Source organism: Scyliorhinus torazame, chromosome 1 (assembly GCF_047496885.1).
Source record: "Scyliorhinus torazame isolate Kashiwa2021f chromosome 1, sScyTor2.1, whole genome shotgun sequence".
Taxonomy (NCBI): Eukaryota; Metazoa; Chordata; class Chondrichthyes; order Carcharhiniformes; family Scyliorhinidae; genus Scyliorhinus; species Scyliorhinus torazame.
Genome location: NC_092707.1, coordinates 400,019,201 through 400,038,260, shown reverse-complemented (window position 1 = coordinate 400,038,260; position 19,060 = coordinate 400,019,201). Strand labels below are relative to the sequence as shown.

The 19,060-nt window shown below is 43.8% G+C and overlaps 1 protein-coding gene across 10 annotated transcripts in view; it reads right to left on the bottom strand.

Moving 5' to 3' along the window:
* adgrg6 (adhesion G protein-coupled receptor G6) overlaps positions 1-19,060 on the bottom strand; it is a 201,813-nt gene that overhangs the window by 156,207 nt on the left and 26,546 nt on the right. For 8 of the 10 annotated variants that reach the window (XM_072513806.1, XM_072513837.1, XM_072513822.1 and 5 more), the window contains 2 exons: positions 11,427-11,527; positions 3,132-3,476 (listed from right to left, as the gene is read on the bottom strand). In XM_072513806.1, coding sequence (XP_072369907.1) covers positions 3,132-3,476; positions 11,427-11,526 — 445 coding nt within the window. In that variant the 5' untranslated portion in view covers position 11,527. The remainder of the gene's footprint in view (positions 1-3,131; positions 3,477-11,426; positions 11,528-19,060) is intronic. The other 2 variants (XM_072513830.1, XM_072513882.1) reach the window with 2 other exon arrangements.

The following is a 19,060-nucleotide window of genomic DNA, read 5'->3' as shown; positions in this document are numbered from 1 at the left end:
GGGTGGTTTATATACAGAATAATGGATACCTGAGAGTGAGTTACAGACTGGAATCTAATCGACTTTGGGTGGTTTATATACAGAATAATGGATACCTGGGAGTGAGTTACAGACAGGAATCTAATCGACTTTGGGTGGTTTATATACAGAATAAGGGATACCTGAGAGTGAGTTACAGACTGGAATCTAATCGAGTTCAGGTGGTTTATATACAGAATAATGGATACATGGGAGTGAGTTACAGACTGGAATCTAATCGAGTTTGGGTGGTTTATATACAGAATAATGGATACCTGAGAGTGAGTTACAGACTGGAATCTAATCGAGTTCAGGTGGTTTAAAACAAATAATGGATACCTGGGAGTGAGTTGCAGACCGGAATCTAATCGAGTTCAGGTGGTTTATATACAGAATAATGGATACCTGAGAGTGAGTTACAGACTGGAATCTAATCAAGTTCAGGTGGTTTATATACAGAATAATGGATACCTGAGTGTGTGTTACAGACTGGAATCTAATCAAGTTCAGGTGGTTTATATACAGAATAATGGATACCTGAGTGTGAGTTACAGACTGGAATCTAATCGAGTTCAGGTGTTTTATATACAGAATAATGGATACCTGAGAGTGAATTACAGACTGGAATCTAATCAAGTTCAGGTGGTTTATATACAGAATAATGGATACCTGAGAGTGAGTTACAGACTGGAATCTAATCAAGTTCAGGTGGTTTATATACAGAATAATGGATACCCGAGGGTCAGTTACAGACTGGAATCTAATCGAGTTCAGGTAGTTTATATGTAGAATAATGGATACCGGGGAGCGAGTTACAGACTGGAATCTAATCGAGTTCGGGTGGTTTATATATAGAATAATGGATTCCTGGGAGTGAGTTCCAGACTGGAATCTAATCGAGTTCAGGTGGTTTATATCTAGAATAATGGATACCTGAGAGTGAGTTACAGACTGGAATCTAATCGAGTTCAGGTGGTTTATATACAGAATAATGGATACCTGAGAGTGAGTTACAGACTGGAATCTAATCAAGTTCAGGTGGTTTATATACAGAATAATGGATACCCGAGGGTCAGTTACAGACTGGAATCTAATCGAGTTCAGGTAGTTTATATGTAGAATAATGGATACCGGGGAGCGAGTTACAGACTGGAATCTAATCGAGTTCGGGTGGTTTATATATAGAATAATGGATTCCTGGAAGTGAGTTCCAGACTGGAATCTAATCGAGTTCAGGTGGGTTATATGTAGAATAATGGATACCGGGGAGTGAGTTACAGACTGGAATCTAATCGAGTTCGGGTGGTTTACATATAGAATAATGGATTCCTGGGAGTGAGTTACAGACTGGAATCTAATCGAGTTCAGGTGGGTTATGTATAGAATAATGGGTACCTGGGAGTCAGTTACAGACTGGAATCTAATCGAGTTTGGGTGGTTTATATATAGAATAATGGATACCTGGGAGTCAGTTACAGACTGGAATCTAATCGAGTTCAGGTGGTTTATATGTAGAATAATGGATACCGGGGAGTGAGTTACAGACTGGAATCTAATCGAGTTCATGTGGTTTATATGTAGAATAATGGATACCGGGGAGTGAGTTACAGACTGGAATCTAATCGAGTTCAGGTGGGTTATATATAGAATAATGGGTACCTGGGAGTCAGTTACAGACTGGAATCTAATCGAGTTTGGGTGGTTTATATATAGAATAATGGATACCTGGGAGTCAGTTACAGACTGGAATCTAATCGAGTTCGGGTGGTTTATATGGAGAATGGTGGATTTCTGGGAGTCAGTTACAGACTGGAATCTTATCGCGTTCGGGTGATGTATATGGAGAATGGTGGATTTCTGGGAGTAAGTTACAGACTGGAATCTAATCGAGTTCGGGTGGTTTATATGGAGAATGGTGGATTTCTGGGAGTCAGTTACAGACTGGAATCTAATCGCGTTCGGGTGGTTTATATGGAGAATGGTGGATTTCTGTGAGTAAGTTACAGACTGGAATCTAATCGAGTTCGGGTGGTTTATATGGAGAATGGTGGATTTCTGGGAGTCAGTTACAGACTGGAATCTAATCGAGTTCGGGTGGTTTCTATGGAGAATGGTAGATTTCTGGGAGTCAGTTACAGACTGGAATCTAATCGAGTACGGGTGGTTTATATGGAGAATGGTGGATTTCTGGGAGTCAGTTACAGACTGGAATCTAATCGAGTTCGGGTGGTTTATATGGAGAATGGTGGATTTCTGGGAGTCAGTTACAGACTGGAATCTAATCGAGTTCGGGTGGTTTATATGGAGAATGGTGGATTTCTGGGAGTCAGTTACAGACTGGAATCTAATCGAGTTCGGGTGGTTTATATGGAGAATGGTGGATTTCTGGGAGTCAGTTACAGACTGGAATCTAATCGAGTTTGGGTGGTTTATATGGAGAATGGTGGATTTCTGGGAGTCAGTTACAGACTGGAATCTAATCATGGAGTTTTATTTTATTTGTTCATGTGATTTGGGCGTCATTGGCTGAGTCGACTTTGATTGCCCATCCCTGAGGGCATTTAAGAATCAACCACATTGCTGTGGGTCTGGAGTCACATGTTGGCCAGACCAGGTAAGGACGGCAGATTTCCTTCCCTAAAGGGATTAGTGAACCAGATGGGTTTTTACGACAATCGACAATGGCTTCGTGGTCATCTTTAATTCTGAATTTCTTTATTGAATTCATATTTTACCATCTGCCATGGCGGATGTTCGAACCGGGGGACTCTGGCTCTCTGCTAGTCCAGTGACAATATCGCAAGGCCACTGCCTATCCTAATGGAAACCTGGGAGACAGTTACAGAATGCAATAAAGCAGATTATCTGTCATTGTCACATTGCAATTTGTGGGAGCTTGCTGTGCATAAATTAACTGCCGTATTTCCTACATTACATCAACCACACGTCAGAGCTGCTACATCATCTGGAAAGTATATAGGACATCCTAAATTTGTGAAAGGCGCTATATAAATGCAACTGCTTCTTTCTTTGAAATACAGCATTCGTTTTAGTAGAAACATTTTCAAAAGCCACATATTCGTAAGTTTTAAGCCGTTTCCTTCATCACTTACCTTGTGTGTAGCTGGCTTTGAAGCCCTTCTTTTGGATGCTAAAGTCAGTCTTGAATGTGACAATCATTTCACTCCCCGTCGAGTTCAACGTGAGGCCCTTAGCTGTAACACCGCAAAATTCTATCAACTCGGCCCCAGTGCTTATTGCCACAACGTCGTACAGACATCTTTGGGCTTCCTCTAACTCAAACTCGTGAAAGGTCAACTGTATGATAAATCCAGGAGGGGCTCGGATGGTCCAGTGACAATTTAAATCAGAAATATACTCCTTGGGGAAGCATGGGGACGTGAACTGTCCGGAGTGACTGGTTAGAGTTTCTGTGCATTCTGAGCAGCCCAACACTGCTGAATCCCAACGGAAGGAAAAGAAAATGGAACACAAATTATAATTGTCAACTTGACCTCAGAAAACTCGCATCGACATGTATTGGGCAGAGTCCCAGCAAGATCAGGAGAAGGAAGGCTGCCAAGATTTAGTTCCAGGCATGCAGTCAATTGCTTGGTACCAATTCACAAGAACACAACACTGGATATGTCACCAACTACAGTCTGGACCCTCTGGACAGAGCTTCACTCAGACATCCCACACCCCTAAATCATTGACAATTCCCTTCCTGCAAGTGTCAACTGGCATTAGGCTAATGTCTGCAGTTATCCAGCATTCAAACCAATTCAATAAGCTTCACACCACAGACTGGCCAGCGATTGACAGCAGGCCCCTTACCACAGACAGTATCATAGGAATATGGGAACAGCCGGAGGCCATTCAGCCCCTTGAGTCTGTTCTGCCATTCAGCTACATCATGGCCAATCTGTATCTATACTCCATCCACCCCGTTAATACCCTTAACTCACAAAAACCCATCCATCTCAGTTTTGAAATTTGCAACTGACCTCCAGCATTAGTGACTTTTTTTGGGGGGGTGGGGGGGCGGGAGAAGTACTAGATGTTCACTAACCTTTTTGTGGAAAGGTAACCCCTGACATCACTCCTGAATGATCTGGCTTTATTTCAATGTTATGCCCCCATGTTCTGGAGGAAATAGGTTATCTCTCTATCCACCCTATCAACTCGTATCAAAGCTGAACCCAACCTTGTCCTTACTTAGAGAGGGAAATCTATTTTCTATGAACATCGACCGTGAACCCATCCTTTACCGTTACAGCACTGTATGATTCTGGTATGTGTAGAGAGTAGTGAGAACGCCCCCCTGGCATGACACCTCATTATTTTGAATCATCCATGCACTTATACCCATCACCAAGTCCCATTTACCCAACACTCCTGTAGTCTTTGATCTATGCCAGCTCCTGCTATGTCAATATTTTGATCTTGAAATCCTCACCATTGTCTTCAATCCCTCCAGGTCCTGACCCATCACGATCTCTGTAATGTGTGCACCATCTATGAGATGCATTGGAGGAACTCACCAAGGCTCCTTGGGAACATCTTTCAAACCCACAACCATTGTCATCTAGAAGGACAAGGACAACAGATGCACGGGAACCCCCCGCCTGGAAGTTCTCCTCCAAGTCACCCACCATCCTGGCTTGGGAATATATCACTGTTCCTTCACTGTCACTGGGTCAAAATCCTGGCACCCCCTCCCTAATAGCACCTTCTCGTGGGCAAGTAGGGGCGAGCGACAAATGCTGGCCTAGCCAGCAAAGCCCACATCCTGTAAAAATGATTTTTTTTTTAAAAAGGTTACTCCAATCCGACAATCCTCGGAGATACCTGCACTCCTCCAATTCTGAGAATACGTTTAAGTGTTGGAATGTTTAATTCCAATGGGTTTGCAGCATGGTGATGCGTTTGATGGAGCCCCTGCTTGCAGGAACTCCCTGGCCTGGAGGCAGGGGGGGCAGATTAGGCTGCAGCCTCTCACCAGGGATCTAATCACCAGGGTCGGTTTAGCTCATTGGGCTAGACAGCTGGTTTGTAATGCAGAACAAGGCCAGCAGCGCGGGTTCAATTCCGTTACCGGCCTCCCCGAACAGCCGCCGGAATGTGGCGAGTAGGGGCTTTTCACAGTAACTTCTTACTTGTGGCAATAAAAAATTATTATTATTATCCAGCCCCTTTTATGAAGTTGACCTTGGGCCATGCTGTCCTAAGATGAAGCACTCCTCATTCCACATCCTTATTGGGGAACCTTCCGACAAGTATCACTAACTTGTAATTTAGAGTGGAAGCACTGTATGCACATGTCCATAACTTAGCCTAGCCTAATCCGCCAACTAATTCTAGTATCTCGCTGCTCTGTGCACTTCAAGGGCCTCTCAGCTCAGTAGTATTCATTGGGATTTAAACTGTCTAAGAACCAGGAACAAGTGCACTGTCTGAAAAAGGGTAATGGGTCCAGTACTGTAGCAGAAACAACACATCAATGCTGTGAAGATATCAAGATGAGGAGGAATTACAGTTTCAGGCAGCAGCAAGGCAAAAGAAGCAGAATAGTCAGCGCTGCGTACATCATTCAGCAGATGCACAGGCATTTGAATATGTTGTGGGTTTTGGTAACAATCGTTACATGCTTGTCACAGTCAGTGGTTAACAGAGCGTAGCAATACACCAAGCATTATAAATGTCTTCTTCAAATCTGAGCCCCATCACTTCTGTTCCCCATTCCTTACTCTTCTCTTTACCCCTCTCAGGCACTTATTTCCTGACAGCCTTAAAACCTACCTCCTTGTCCAATCTTCTGACCACCTCCTAATACCTCTTTCTTCAACTCAATGTCAAATGTTGTCTGACGACCCTCCTGCCATGTGTCTCAGGGAAACCTCTGCTACATTTAAGGTGCTATCTGAATCCAAGCCATTCCTTCCACCTTCACGTGTAGACGAGCACAATCAACAACGTTTAGATGTTTTGGTCAAAGTCAGAAATGCATAAGACTGTCCAAAATGTAGCACCAAGTACTAGCAACACCAATACATATTAACCTCAACTGGACCAACACTACTAATAATACGTAACACTGCAGGCATGCTACTGTTCCACCACAACACCCAACCCCTTTACCTCTACCCCCAACCAGGACAGCTGCCATAGTTCCATGGGAACGCTCTCAATTTCAAATGTCATTCCATTCTGGACATAAGTCTGTCTTTGCTGGGTCTGAGAATTTATAATACCCCCATGGGCATGCTATTTGCTTAAGGGCTGTAATGTGTCAATAAGAAGACATATTGCCATCTTCCCAGACAATCTAGACATTGCCCCTGTCAACACTACCCACAACCCAAGAATGAATTGAGCATAACACTAAGAATTATACTCAATGCCATCTTCAGTATATAACACAACTAGCAATAGCCAATAATAATCGATAATACCATGTTATAAATTGCAATTTCCACATTTTATAACAATGTGAAATATACTTAATGATATGAATGGTAAAACAATGCTGCCAATTATATGTAACGCTATCTACTGCCAGCAATCTGCAACACTATTAATTATACAGAACAGTCAACAATACAGAGCATGAGGCAGAATTTGCAGTAACAATTAACAATGGCCATCATTGTCAACTGTATGGAAAACTGCCATCGTTATCAACAGTACAGAGCATTGTCATATAACTATTTCTAACACATAACTGTAAATAATACCCAATGTCATCAGCACTATTCGACAGCATCAAACTCTGTCATTAACATCCAACGTTATCACCACCTGCTTGTCACAATGTGACCAAAACATCCTCAATGACACATTGTCATTTTTACCTAACATGATTAAACCTTCATGGTGTTACTCCTGCCCAACATTAAAAGTGGTGCCAATAATATCCATGGAATTAGCACCATTAGCATTCCCCTCATTTGAACAATACTTCCAGCTATCCATTCAGAATTATAAAGAACTCAATATTTCAGACACCTGAAAACACATTTCATCACAAGTATCACCTACTTACGATGTCAGAGTTAACTGCAGGTTTCCCCCATCAGTGAGGAACCGTCACTGATATTCCTCATTTCCACACTATGGCAGCAATATTCAACAATTCCTAACAATAATTTGGAACAGGCAAAGGATATTTGGTCTTTAAATCTTCCTTCTTTCATTGACCATATGACACCATCTCATAGACTGGATCCAAACCATTTCAGCTCATGGCTGTAATCTGTGTTGAACTATCCATTGCAGGTAATCAAGCAAAACTTCCAAAATACATCCCTCCACTAACATTATTCAACCCTGCCTTGTCCCTTTCAATGACACCCTCTTTACCATTGTCGCTTGGAGCACAGGAAGTATTCAACCTTGTGAAGTACTTGGATCACTTCAGCCTTGCATCTATCCCTATAATCCACCATCCAATTCCTAACCTAATATTTATCCACATCTCTTTGTGACATTTAGGTTTAACTCCTTGAAGTGGGTTTGAGAGTCAGACTCCATCCTTCATAGAACATACAGTGCAGAAGGAGGCCATTCGGCACATCGAGTCTGCACCGACCCACTTAAGCCCTCACTTCCACTCTATCCCCATAACCCAATAACCCCTCGTAACCTTTTTTTGGTCATTAAGGGCAATTTATCATGGCCACTCCACCTAACCCGCACATCTTTGGACTGTGGGTGGAAACCGGAGCACCCGGAGGAAACCCACGCAGACACGGGGAGAACGTGCAGACTCCGCACAGTGACCCAGCGGGGAATCAAGCCTGGGTCCCTGGCGCTGTGAAGCCACAGTGCTATCCACTTGTGCTACCGTGCTGCCCATGTTGATGTAAATAATATCTCATCCAATGGGGTCATTCTCCATGTGCGAGCTAAAGTGCCGACAGGCTATTTGACTTCATCAAGCTGAATCTTATACCTCAACATGAGTGTCTACTCTAGTTCCACCTCTAGACACAGGACAACCAGGAACCTTCCTCAAACCTAAAAATAATCGCTGCCATTTTGAGAAAACAAACACAAATATAAATTTTGCAAGGGGCCCAATTCTTCAATATACTGGTTGTGTGCTAGGCCTAGCCACATATCTTAAAATTCATTCAAGAGACAGTCTTCTGTTCACTACTTTAACCCATTAATTGCAGTGGGTTCATGCCTTTACCCTAATAGTACGCAGAGGGATGATACAAACAAGCTATATTTTTCTCCATCAAAATCCAAGGTCTTCAACGTTACCACTAGGCCTGACTATTCCAACGCACTCCTGGTCTGACCTCATATCTCCCAAAGCTTTGCTGCCCATGCCTTAACTCTTTTCAAGTTCCATTTGTCCATCACCCATCAATGATCTATACTGATCTCCAATGAAACAATGCCTTAATTTGAAGGTTTTCATCCTTGTTTTCAACTCACACCATGGTCCCGCCCATCCTTAACCTCTGGAGTGGCACACTCGAACAGTGGTTATCACTGCTGCCTCGCAGCATCAGGAAACCGGGTTCAATTCCGGCCTTGGGCGACTGTCTGTGTGGAGTTTGCATATTCTCCCCATGTTTGTGTGAGTTTCTTCCAGGTGCTCTGGTTTCCTCCCATCGTCCAAAGATGTGTGGGTTAGGTGGATTAGCCATGATAAATTGCCCCTTAATGTACAGGGGTGTGCAGGTTGGGTTACGGGGTTACGAGGATTGGGCAGGCTGTACGGGGGAGTGGATATGGGGAGAGTGCTCTTTTGAAGTGTCGACGTAGACTCATCTACTGAAGACATGGCCCTGCCCACTGCCAGGATCTTTCGGTCCCACCGATGGTCAATGGCCACCGCATCTCCCCCCCCCCCCACCCCCCCCACCACCCCCCCCACCCCCCACCCCACCCCCGGTGTGTCCCTCCATGGTGCAGCCGGAAAATTCCATCCATGGACTTGTTTTGAGGGTTGGCTCCACATGAGCCGCAGTCCTCCAGCCTGCTGCTCTCTTTCACACGCAAGACAAAAACAATAAACCTGGACAGACTATTTCTCAGTCGGAGCCATTTACTGTTCTTGGCCCAGTATGCCACACCCATCCACTTCGAAAACCCAGAAGCAGGCAGACCAATTGTAGCACTGCTATTCATGGCTTTTTAAGAGAGTACAAGGCCCAGCCCAGAAAGGTGGTTGCTGACAGTACCTTCCTGCTCTTTGTGAGCTGATGCCACATGAGATAGTGCCCACTGCCCCGCAGCTTTGGATCAGAAGAAACGTGAGAGGAATATGGGCCAAGATGCTCTCGTCGTGACATTCTAGTTAGGATGGGGGACTGATTCAGAATATATGTAACCTCTTGCTTTTCAGATTAGTTAAGTGGTTTAAAATCATGCAAATATGTTAGTTCCTGATGCTGTGTTTAGTTCCATTAATGCAAGCAAGCTTGGCAAGAGATAGGGACTGGAATAAATTGGTAGCACAGAAAAAGGACAAGTGGAATGGAACAAACTAGAAATTAGATTAAGAGAAAATCAGAGCATACTGTAAATAATAAAACATACGGCAACCATTTCAATTAACACATTAATCTTAAAACCTGCTGCTGACAATATCAGTGCTTGTTATTAAGTTTTCTGGTCCTGCTTAATTCATTATTTTAATATAGATCATAACCCATCTATAAATTATCAAAAAAGCAGCGGTCTGCACAGTCTTCCTGTCTCACAATTTTACGCCAGATTTCCCCTTTGAAAATTCTTACATCCCATATGTCTAATGGAAGTTGGCTATGTAAACTTGTCACCCTGTACTTACACTTTCTCAACAGTGGTGGCACTGTAACAGTTACTCCTGAGTCCATATAGCTGGACTCCAACCAGCTCTACTTTCATACTTCCCAAATTTCTCTACAAAGTGCTAATTAATGGTAAGTTTATTCATATGTTAAAGATTATCTGCACTTGCTTTCTGTCAACATTTCCCATTATAAATTCATATGCCCATGTTTACAATGTATGAATTGATGAGCAGCATCACATCACCAGTGAAGGAACTGCAGCACCACCACTGCTGGGAGGGTATAATTACTACCTGGCAAGTTTATATTGGCAGGGTCCATTGACAGGTCTATTCCTGTGTTTATACTCTGAGCCTTTCCCCCCGCCTCCCCCCCCCCCCCCCCCCCGCCCCCCCACTTCTTATCTCATCCTATTAGCATAACCTTCTATTCCTTTTGCACCCAGCTTCCCTTCAAATGCATCTAGACTATTCATCTCAAGCACTCCCTGTGGTAGCGAGTTCCACATTCCCACCACTCTCTGGGTGAAGAGGTTGTTTTGAATCCCCTATTTGGATGCTTGAGACGCAAAGCCTCCCCGCCGCAGGTTTCTCAGCAGTGGGAGGCACAGTGCAGTTCACTGGTGGCGGGATAATCTGCTCCCACCGCTGCCAATGGGAATTCCCATTGAAGCCACCGGGAAGCCGGTGAGTGGGGATACACTGCCGGCAGGAGCAGAGAATCCGGCCGCCAGCGAACTGCCGGAGAATTCCGGCCTCGGTGACTATCTTGTTTTCCTAGTTCTGGTTACCCCATTAGTGGAGACGGTGGCACAGTATTTAGAACTTCTCCCTCGCACTGCCAGGGACCTGGGCTCGATTCCGACCTGGGATGACTGTCTGCGTGGAGGTTGCACTTTCTCCCCGTGTGTGCGTGGGTTTCCTCCCGGTGCCCCAGCCATCTCCCACAGTCCAAAGATGTGCAGGTTAGGTGGATTGGCCATGATAAATTGCCCCTACGTGTCCAAAGGTTGGGTTGGGGTTGCGGAGATAGGGTGGGGGGAAATATGTCTGGGTGGGGTGTTTTTCAGAGGGTTAGTGCAGACTCGATGGGCCAAATGGCCTCGATCTGCACTGTAGGGATTCTATGATTTTTTTTCTACTTCTAACTGCTTAACTCCAACATCTTCTTTCAAATGTTGACATGGGAATTTACATCAGAGACATTAAAAAATACGGATAAAGTGTCCAATCTAAAGTGAAATTGAATCACACTTGTGGGCCCCCAATCCAATTATGCACCCTCCCCCAGACTCTAACCCTGCTTAGCAAGCAGACTGTACTTGTCATGACTCCCTGTGAGCGACACTACAGGAATCTGTTCACCTGAAACTAACAGCTCAATGTAACAATCACAGTGTAATATCATGCTTTAAGAATTCACCCACTCATATCACCAGCAACAGTTTGTAGCCTATTAAATTTAAACGTTGAAAATAAACAAAAAAATGGTGTTTAATTAAAGAAAAACCACAGGTAATCTGTTTAATAAATCAGAAACGCCACATCAGCTGTGAAGCAATCAAAACTGAAGTGATATCTCCCCTTGGTATTGCTGGGAAGGAGCTGCGCTTACCTGTGGAATTGAGACAGCTTGAGAAAACAGCGAAATGCCAGAGAACATTCCAGAAGCTCCAACCTGGGTAGAAGCACCACACACTGGCTTTGTGGGACATCCTGCAGGAGACAAACAGACCCAAGGGTGAAGAGGGACAAGGACAAGGGTAAGTCTTCAGAGAATGACTGGCTCCCATTCAATGGGGTGTGGCTTTTACACTCACAATCTTTGCTCCAAAGTTCCAAACTATTCCCCACTGCTTATTTTAGACATCATTGCACAGCTTGTCCCAACAACGCAACTCGACTAGGAATATCGTCGGAGCGCTTCCGGTTTGGATCACTGTCTGTGCGGAGTCTGCACGTTCTCTCCGTGTCTGCGTGGGTTTCCTCCGGGTGCTCCGGTTTCCTCCCACAATCCAAAGATGTGCGGGTAGGTGGATTGTCCATGCTAAATTTCCCTTAGTGTCCAAAAAGGTTAGGTGGGGTTACTGGGTTACAGGGATAGAGTGGAGATGTGGGCTTAAGTGGAGTGCTTTTTCCAAGGGCTGGTGCAGACTCAATGGGTTGAATAGCCTCCTTCTGCACTGTTGATTCTATGATTAATGAACCAGTACGGCATTTAGGCCATGTTGTTGTTTGCTCAAGATAGCACAAAGGTCTATTGAATTCACTTAGAAATAGTGAACAATAGGAATAGGCCATAAAGGGATATGGCAGCATTATGGTTACGACTCAACTAATGAGTTCGTATTCATTGCAGCTGCAGAATTTAAGTTCTTGTTAATTAAGTTTTTTAAAAATCTGTATTGATGAACATGTAATTATCAGATTGTCATAGAAACCCACCTGGTTCACTAGTGTCCTTCAATGAAGGAAATCTGCCTTCCTTACCCGGTCTGGCCTACATGTGACGATGCCACATTCACAACCCTTAACTGCCCCGGCCTCATAAAGCTGCACCAAAATTACCACAGAAAGATCAGGGTATGTGGGCCTCCAGCACACGGACAGCAGCAGTTCCAGAAAGTTACCGCCACCACCTTCGAGAGGGCGAATGGGATTGGCCATAAATGGTGCCAGAGTCTCCCTCCTCCAGTGGCTGAGTGAATAAATTCAGCCCTTTGAACCTGCTCCACTGCTTAATGAGACCATGGCTGGACTGTGCCACACCGCTGCCAGTGCACCCGGCTGCAATTAGCTGTGCCAGTCACGATACTGGGAGCCTTCTCCACCCGCACGTCTCAAGTCAACACTGGGCTGCCAACTGAACTCTCCGAGATTGCCCAGCGATCTTGTGAGAGCAAAGTGACTGCCCCTCCAATAACTGCACCATCAAAACAAGTAACCTTGCCTTGAACATCTTGCTGAAATATGTTTTGTGCAAGGAGAAAATCTAGCAGATTGGGATTCCTGACTCATTCTTTGAATTGGCACGAATCCTGACAAGGAGAAGATCTGGACTATTATTAGTGCCTTTCCGTCATTCTGATGTTAAGTGTGCATTCTGCTTTAAAACTGCTGCCTGGTGGGCTTTGAGTTGGAATCCGCCCCCATTACCTCATTCAGTTCCACTCCAGTGACAGTACAAGTGAGGAATTCGAGCCTCTGGGGGGCATTCCCCATTATAAAGAGACACTGGGGAGTGGGAGCTATCTGGCTTCACTCCTCTCCTCATTTCATGGTGCAAATCCAAGCAGCAAATGGAGGCTTGCCTCATTTATAGTTGAACAGAAATGGGATTTATCTGCACTTCCCAGTTTAAAGCATCTTTGAGTTACACAAACTGGGGTCTCTGTACTTAAGGCAAGTGTAAACTACAGGGTGATTTGATTAAGCTTTTTCAGTTATCAAGGTGGCTGGGGTTTTGTGGCCCTGTAGATTCCGGTGGGACCAGTAGAAAATTCCCAGCAAGCGCTTTTGTGGATCAGTGGGACAGGATGGTCCTGCCAGCTGCTTCAACCTCTGGAAAACCCACCTCGGGAGAGCCAGAATACAAGAGCAGGGATGTACTTCGGAGGCTGTATAAGGCTCTGGTCAGACCCCATTTGGAGTATTGTGAGCAGTTTTGGGCCCCGTATCTAAGGAAGGATGTGTTGACCTTGGAAAGGGTCCAGAGGAGGTTCACAAGAATGATCCCTGGAATGAAGAGCTTGTCGTAAGAGGAACATTTGAGGACTCTGGGTGTGTACTCTTTGGAGTTTAGAAGTATGAGGGGGGATCTAATTGAAACTTACAGGATGCTGCGAGGCCTGGATGGAGTGGATGTGGAGAGGATGTTTCCACTTGCAGGAAAAACTAGAAGCAGAGGACAGAATCCCAGACTGAAAGGACGATCCTTTAAAACAGAGATGAGGAGGAATTTCTTCAGCCAGAGGGTGGTGAATCTGTGGAACTCTTTGCTGCAGAAGGCGGTGGAGGCCAAATCACTGAGTGTCTTTAAGACAGAGATGGATAGGTTCTTGATTAATAAGGGGATCAGGGATTATGGGGAGAAGGCAGGAGAATGGGGAGGAGAAAATATCAGCCATGATTGAATGGTGGAGCAGGCTCGATGGGCCGAGTGGCCTAATTCTGCTCCTATGTCTTATGGTCTTATGGAAAGTCCCAGCCACTAACTCTGTTTCTCTCTCCACCGATAATGCCTGACCTGCTGAGTATTCTGAGCATCTTTTTTATTTGCTTTTATTTGAGAATTCCAGCATTCGCAATATTTTGCTGTTGTTGCCGCATCATTTCCCAGACTCCGGGACAGGCTGCTAACTCAAACAGTGGCAGCTACTTCGGTGAATTCATTCCAAGTTCCGACTGGGATGGGGATCACCTTAAAAAAGAGGTGCGCACTTTGTATACCGTGAATCAGTATCTTCTCGAATGGTTTGGGTCGGTACTCTGCGGATTCAAGCCTCGCTCCAGACATTTGAGAACAAGATGTAGGCTCACACTGCCATGGCAGTACTGAGGGGGTGCTGCACTGTCAAAAGTGCCTTCTTGTAGATGAGCTGTTCAAGGTCCCGCCCGACCACTCAGGTGGATGTGAAAGATTCGGATGTACTACTTTGAGCAAGAGAACGGCAGTCCTCCCATGTATGCTGGGAAAATTACACCCACCAAAGTACAACAGCAAACCCACCATCCATCTCAGCAACACCAATTGGATGGGTGTTTGAGGGAAATAAGCTTTCAGGGCTGTGGGAAAAGAGTGCAGAATGGGATTGACTGGGTGGTTCTTCAGAGAGCCAGCATAAACTCAACAAACCACGGGCAGCACGGTAGCACAAGTGGATAACACTGTTGCTTCACAGCGCCAGGGTCCCAGGTTCGATTCCCCACTGGATCACTGTCCATGTGGAGTCTGCATGTTCTCCCCGTGCCTGCGTGGGTTTACTCCGGGTGCTCCAGTTTCCTCCCACAGTCCAAAGACGTGCAGGTTAGGTGGATTGGCCATGATAAGTTTCCCTTAGTGACCAAAAAGGTTAGGAGGGGTTGTTGGGTTACGGGGATAGGGTGGAAGTGAGGGCTTAAGTGGGTCGGTGCAGACTCGATGGGCCGAATGGCCTCCTTCTGCACTGTATGTTCTATGTTAAACTGAATGACCTCCATCCTTGTTCTAATGACTTTAACATTTTCCAACTATTCATGCCAACGGGATCGTACGTCCTGCCGATGGCATGGCCTCGCTGCGGGTTTCCCGACGACGTGGGATGAATTCAATGGAAAATCCCATTGACAGCAGCGGGATTGGACGATCCCCTCTCCCGCCGCAGAGAAACACACCGCGGGGAGGCCAGAGAATCTCCCCCCAAGACACGACATATCAATATATACCAGCCATCCTTTAAAACACACTAAGACATATCCTAATACTGTCCCCACCCCTGCCACACACACACACAGCAGCCACCCACACTGCAATCTGATGAAATAGCAGCAATCCAACAAAACACAAGACAAATGTTTAATGTAAATATCCAGACTTGTCGACAAAAACACCAAAATACATCGGAAACGCCCTGAAATAAAACCTAAATCCCAAAGCCTGTCAGCATTGCCACAAAAACCATAAACTAGGCCATGTAAAGTCACAGTGTTGGTGGTTGTAGAAAAGCACTGGGAAGGCTGATGTGGAAAACCGGGATAAGACGGGTTTGTTAGAGTGGTAAAGGAAAGCCCAAGGGAAGCGATGGAGGTGCAAACGATTGTACAGCTGTTCAAGAAGTAATTGTTAAGAAGGTGCCAGATGTCTTTAAAGAATTTACTTGTGTGGGTAACGTTTACTCATGGGTATCAGGAGGAGCAGGTAAAGAAGTCACAATTTAAAGAGATACAGGGGCTAGTCAATCGTTAATGGTAAGAGATGAGGAATTATGTAGTTTGGGGAGAATGTTGCCAGAAAAGGTGGCGATATGTGGAATTCAGGGTGAGAGGAGTAGCGTTCCATTATATAAGGTAAGGTTGGAAAGTCCAGTGAAGAGTGGTGAAGTGGTAGTAAGAGTAATAGATAGACTATCTTGTCCAGGAATACAGTTTATCTTGGGTAATGATATAGCTGGATCGCAGGTGGGAGTGATGCCTACTGTGGTTGATAAGCCAGTGGAAAATCAGTCAACAGAAGGGTTGAAGGACAAATATCGTGGGATTTTTCCGGATTGTGTAGCAACAAGGTCACAAAGTCACAGGTTAAGACAAGAGGAGAAATCAAAGAGTGAAAATGAAGTTGAAGTGCAATTATCAGAAACGATTTTTGATCAGATGGTGGAAAAAGAACAAGAAAAGGTGGAGGATGAGGTGGATATTTTTAGTTCAGGAAAATTGGCGGAGTTACAACCGAAAGATGTAGAAATAAAACGGATATATCAGAAAGCATATACGGAAGAGGAATCTGAGAGTATACCAGAGTGTTATTACCATAAAAATGATGTCTTGATGAGAAAATGGAGACCTGTACATATGCAGGCGGATGAAAAGTGGGCAGAAGTTCATCCAGAAACATTTTTATTGGCCTGGACTACATAAAGATGTAGTTAAATTTTGTCAATCATGTCACACATGTCAAGTGATAGGGAAACCTCAAGCAGTGATAAACCAGCGCCCTTAATACCCATTCCAGGATTTGAGGAACCTTTTACAAGGGTCCTAATCGATTGTGTAGGACCGCTTCCTAAAACAATAAGTGGGAATCAATATCTTTTGACTCTAATGGATGTGTCTACTAGGTTTCCAGAGGCCATTCCAGTACGTAATATTACAGCTAAAAGGATTGAGGAGGAGTTACTTAAATACTTTACTAGATATGGACTACCTACAGAAATTCAATCGGATCAAGGAACAAATTTTACTTCAAAGTTATTCAAAGAAGTTATGGATAGCTTAGGAATAAAACAATTTAAATCAACTGCGTACCATCCAGAATCGCAGGGAGCGTTAGAAAGGTGGCATCAGATATTAAAGACAATGTTGAGGGCGTATTGTCAAGATTATCCAGAGGATTAGGATAAAGGAATCCCATTCGTATTGTTTGCAATTAGGGATGCACCTAATGAGTCTACCAAATTTAGTCCTTTTGAACTCATTTTTGGTCATGAGATAAGAGGACCACTTAAATTGATTAAGGAAAAATTGGTGGGTTAGAAATCGGAAATTACACTATTGGATTATGTGTCAAATTTTAGGGAACGATTAAATAGAGCAGGTGAATTGGCTAGACAACATTTGAAAGTTGCACAAAATGTGATGAAACGGGTAGCGGACAAGAAATCCAAAGTTCGTAGTTTTGCCAGTGGGGATAAAGTTTTAGTGTTGTTACCAGTGGTAGGGGAGCCTTTAAAAGCTAGGTTTTGTGGACCGTATCAGATAGAAAGGAAATTAAGTGAGGTGAATTATGTTGTAAAAACACCAGATAGAAGGAAGACTCACCGAGTGTGTCATGTGAATATGCTTAAAAGGTACTTTGAAAGGGAAGGAGAGAAAAAGGAGGTTTTAATGATTCCAACTCAAGTGACGAACCAAACCCAGATGACTGTGAATTTGACATACCTCAAATTAAATTGGAAAATGAGGATGTTCTTAAAAATTGGGATGAATTGTTAAGTTACCTTCCAGAGAAAAAACAAACTGACCTGAAAGAGTTATTGATATCACATGGACAAGTTTGTAGAGGTAAATTGGGAAGTACTAAAATGGCCATACATGATGTAGATGGGGGAAATGTTGTTCCTGTCAAACAACATCCATATAGACTTAATCCTTTAAAATTGGCACAGGTTAACAGAGAGATTGAGAGTATGCTGAAGAATGGCATAATTGAAGTGGGTTGCAGCCCATAGAGCTCACCCATAGTGATGGTACCTGAACCAGACGGTACCCAACGGTTGTGTGTGGACTATCGAAAGGTGAATGCAATTACAAGAACGGACTCTTATCCTATCCCACATTTGAGGGATTGCATTGAGAAATTGGGACAATCTGCTTTTATTTCCAACTTCCAGACATGGAAAGAACATTTTAAACATCATATGGAGTTCTTCGATCGACTTCAGGCAGCGGGCTTGTTGATGAACCTAGCCGAAAGTGAATTTGGAGAAGCCCAAATCACTTTCCTTGCGGAGTTTCCGTTATCCTCAAGATGAAGGGAAATAATGCGATTTCTTAACATGAATGAATTTGATCGAACAGCTGTGCAAAAGGTTTTATGGCGTGATTACTCCACTGATGGAATTGCTGAAGAAATGTAAAAAATTTCAATGGACAGTGGACTTACAACAGGCATTTGACTGCCTGAGAGCTGTGGTAACCAATGCCCCTGTATTGGAGAATTGCAAGGGGCTCTGTGGTCAGATTGAACTAAATTATCTGATTCTGAAGAGAAATGCTGAGGAGTAGAGGAATGGATGGAGCGTGCAGAGACTTTGTTCAAAGAGACTGTCAATTGAGAAGGATTTCGGTTGGAGGAAGAAGAACAAAGAAAAATGGACTATATTATTATACCTGTTTGCATGTGTTGTTTTTTTTTTTAAATGAACAGGTATATTTACTGTGTACATTTCTTAGTGGATGGTGCAAAAGTGAAAAATGAAACCATCTTGAAGTTGATGGGTTTTTTTTTCTTGGGGGGAGGTGTCATGTGAGAATACCTTTAAGACATGGATGTTTAAACAATGTACCTTTAAGAATACAGTGATGTCAGAGAGTGGGTGGAGCTGAGGTTAGGTCAGCAATTTTGCAGTTTAGATTTGCAATTTAGTTTTGCAGTTTGAAAAGAGCTTGGGAGTGTCTGTGTTTGCAGTGAGCTGGATCTCTGCCATGAAAGACTATCTCTGGATCATTTGGGTGATTTAAACTCATAATAGTAAAGCCTTTAACCTGATGTGATTTTGTTTAAAGGTGTTAAGTCTCTTGGAAGTTTGAAGAACATTTTGAGGAAATATTTACTGTTGCAATATTTTCTGAGTTATCTTTGAAGTAAGGAGTGTTAAAAGATCCAATGTTTATTTAAGATGTTAAGTTGAGTTCATGGAATAAACAGTGTTTTGTGTTTAAAAACCCACGTGTCCATAATTGTAATATCACAGCTAAGGAAAAAGCCGTTGCTAGGAAAAGCAACAAATCCATTAAAGGGAGAGGTTGGTTGAACTCCATGATACATTTTGGGGT